The sequence below is a fragment of the Rhagoletis pomonella genome, unplaced genomic scaffold (genome assembly GCF_013731165.1).
Source record: "Rhagoletis pomonella isolate Grant_MI unplaced genomic scaffold, Rhpom_1.0 Rhpom_scaffold_00005, whole genome shotgun sequence".
Lineage (NCBI taxonomy): Eukaryota > Metazoa > Arthropoda > Insecta > Diptera > Tephritidae > Rhagoletis > Rhagoletis pomonella.
Genome location: NW_023458559.1, coordinates 56,556,253 through 56,559,451, shown reverse-complemented (window position 1 = coordinate 56,559,451; position 3,199 = coordinate 56,556,253). Strand labels below are relative to the sequence as shown.

General features: G+C 35.7%; 1 protein-coding gene across 4 annotated transcripts in view; it reads right to left on the bottom strand.

Annotated features, from left to right (window-relative positions):
• Positions 1-2,168: 2,168 nt before the first annotated feature.
• LOC118739280 (Golgi apparatus protein 1) overlaps positions 2,169-3,199 on the bottom strand; it is a 4,236-nt gene continuing 3,205 nt past the window's right edge. For 2 of the 4 annotated variants that reach the window (XM_036470518.1, XM_036470520.1), the window contains exons 5-8: positions 3,050-3,180; positions 2,609-2,978; positions 2,424-2,536; positions 2,169-2,373 (exon numbers count right to left, since the gene is read on the bottom strand). In XM_036470518.1, coding sequence (XP_036326411.1) covers positions 2,203-2,373; positions 2,424-2,536; positions 2,609-2,978; positions 3,050-3,180 — 785 coding nt within the window. In that variant the 3' untranslated portion in view covers positions 2,169-2,202. The remainder of the gene's footprint in view (positions 2,374-2,423; positions 2,537-2,608; positions 2,979-3,049; positions 3,181-3,199) is intronic. The other 2 variants (XM_036470519.1, XM_036470521.1) reach the window with 1 other exon arrangement.

Here is a 3,199-nt window from a genome sequence, read left to right as displayed (position 1 = left end):
ATAGAACGCAATTCGCGCAAACAGTTGTGATCCTTTAGTTCATCCTTCGGTATGACAAAGCCGCAACCTTTTTCGCATGGCAATGGACGTTTGGGGTTATGTTCACATTCTTCCAAATGTGAATTGAGTGCGTCCAGCTTGAGTACTAGGGTGCATCCATATGGTGCGTTGTCACAGGTAATGGAAAGTCTAGAGGAATGTGCAAAATGCATATGGAAATTTCATAAGTTACATATATGCATGTATACGATTTTACTTTCGGTTGGGCGTCGCCATACTTACCGTGAAAGTAGATTGCGAAGTATGCGCGGCACAGCGCGCAGATTTGCAGTGTTTAATGTGTTGCGGTCGACTGGGCAGGTGGGCTGGCGCGTGAGCCATTCATTGATGCACGCACGGCAAAAGGCGTGTTCACACATTGCCGCCTATGAAGATAAATGAAAAGACAATCAATGTAATAAATCTTAGCCGCATTCTTAGCTAGTAGTGTAATTCATGCTTTATGAAATTGCTTAACTCCCTCAAGTAATGGCTTCGGTTAGCGGTTACTGACCTGTAGCGGCTCCTCCAGCACGCCGGAACATATGGGGCAAGTGAGTTCTTCGTCGACTTCGCCCTGAAAGCGATGCAAATCGTAGCCCATTTCTTTTAATCGTTATAGGCAGCCAATGCTGCTAAAACGTCGACACTCAGTGATTGCTTCAAATTTTGTGCAACACCACTGTTGCTTGGAAAGCCGAAAATGTTATTTTCGCAACTTTTTCTTCTTTTGCCCACGAATACCCAATTTCTATGCTTTTTTTTAACCCGTGCCCTTTCAATTTATTTCTGAACACTAGTTTTCCTTTTGTATACTCATAAAATTTATATTTTATACACACGCCGTTTTCTTTAATTAATTATGCACTTTCGGCTGGATTATTGATATTTTCACCAATATTTTTATTGTTTGAACGACAAACAAAACCAAGCTAAAATTCCGAAAAAAATCACGAACAAGGAAGCCAAAGTGAAAATGGCAATAAAATAGGGAACTAAAAATGAGAAAATAATTTGACAGCTGTCAAAGCCATGCATGTTGCCATGTCGAAAAAGTTAAACAAACAACTTTTCTTAATTTTTAGAAAAAATTTAGGTATGCAGTTTTATGATTTTTAATATTTTTCTTTCTGGTAGTTTCTTCCACATAACACCATACTATTTTCCCGTCCAATTGATTCTTCTTATAAAGAATTAGGAAGTAACTTTAAATTACAAAAAAAAACACCATACTAAAAACTAAAGTGTGCTCGAAATGTCAGCAAAAAAAATTAAACACCTAAAAAGTGCACTTCATTATAAAAATTTCCTAAAAAAAAGATTAATCTGGAGCATTTTTTTATCTACAACTTCAAATCGATATAATACAAGTAATTTTTAAGCAAAAAACAAAATCGATTTCGATTCTCATACAAAAATTTAAGATTATCGTTAATTTCTTCATGACCAATGATCGGATTTAAACCAAATTAGTATGGTACCACCTGTGAGGTAACCCCTTTCCTTTAAAAAAATTATAGAAATCGGTTAACGTGGTCCAAAGTTATGCGGCTACATACATAAAAAAAAAAATATTCTGACGAATTGATAACGTTACAAATCCATCGGTGTTTATTTATACTTTAACCCCCCAGGTCCCCCCCTAAAATAAATGCAAATGGTTGCATTCATCCCCATTACTTTTTGAGCGTTGCACTTTATAATCTATAAAGCGCAATTGATTTCGTAATTGAGGTAAGCAATTTCAAAATTTATAAAAAAGTATTTATTAATGTAAAGCCTTGACTATCGTATTCTATTATACTAAGCACATTTAACAATATATTCTACATTTCTGTTAAGCATTCTGTTATACATATAAAAAATATATTCAGAAAATCTTTTACAATAAAAGAACTTAAAGGTATTCACATTGCATACTGAAACGAATTCGATTAACAATTTTCCTGTACTTAGTTCCAACTAAGTGCATAAGTTAAGAAGTTATTGCGAAAAGAATAGGAAAGAAAAATAGTATTGGATATGAAAATTTTTGCAAATTTCAATTACAAATGCGCGTGGCAAAAGATATTGGAACGGGTGTTTTTAGTTTTTATGGAATTGAAGGAAGGTGGAAGGAAATATGATTGTTGTGTCACACATTTTTCCTATTCTATTGGACGTTTATTTATTTTTAATATTGATTGCACGTTTAGTTATACGTCCAAGGAAAATACCCATTAAGAAGAACATTCCAATGGAAAATATTAAAACAATAAAGAAGAATCTTTTCGCTGGTGACGCGACAACTTGACTAACGAGCTCTTCCATATTTTCCGGAGGTTGAGCGAGCACCTGTAATTTCGTAATGTAATAATTTAAAATGTACAAAAAAAAATTATTACTTTTACCGTATCTGCATTGCGGAACATTTCTATACGTTTCTGTAACTTCATACGACAATCCTGGTCCATGGCCTTTGACTGGTCTTTCAGTAAGACTTGTAAACATTTTAATTCTGCAATAGCAATGCGTTAGGAAAATATACAAAACGATCTACAGTATATCATTCATTTGCTTGTAAACTTACTTCGCCCATTTCCACTTTGCACATTCGAACAATAACGTAGCAAATCTACAGTGCACGCCTCCTGCAGTATAGGATCTACGTGAATGTCGGCCTTGGCTTCAGCTATCAAGGTAGCAACTTCAACGCGACAATCACGATTTATAATTTTGTGATTAAGGAAAGCCGTTTTTAAACATTCCTCAACCATGCCATGCTCCCGGCTTTGTTGATTCGCCTTGCAAAGTACTTCTATTTCAGATTTGCAGAAGTTCTGCAGCAGTGGGTTGAGCTTGTAGTTTAAGGCTTGTTCCTGCAGTATTTTGATCATTTCTTGCGTGCAATCATAATCTAAACGGGATTCGCGGAATTTGTCTTTTAAGCATTGTATGACCTAAAATACATACGATGTGAAGCGAAATAATAATTATAACAATGCAGTGTTTATCAACTGCTAAAATTTACCATGCCGTTCAACTCCTCATTCGGCTGTGCCGTTGCCACAATATGCGAGCAATAACGATCGATATTTTTCCCGCACGCCAGCTGCAGCGACGGATTGAATCGATAGTCGGTATTTTGCTCAATCATGCGATTTACGACGACTAAATGACA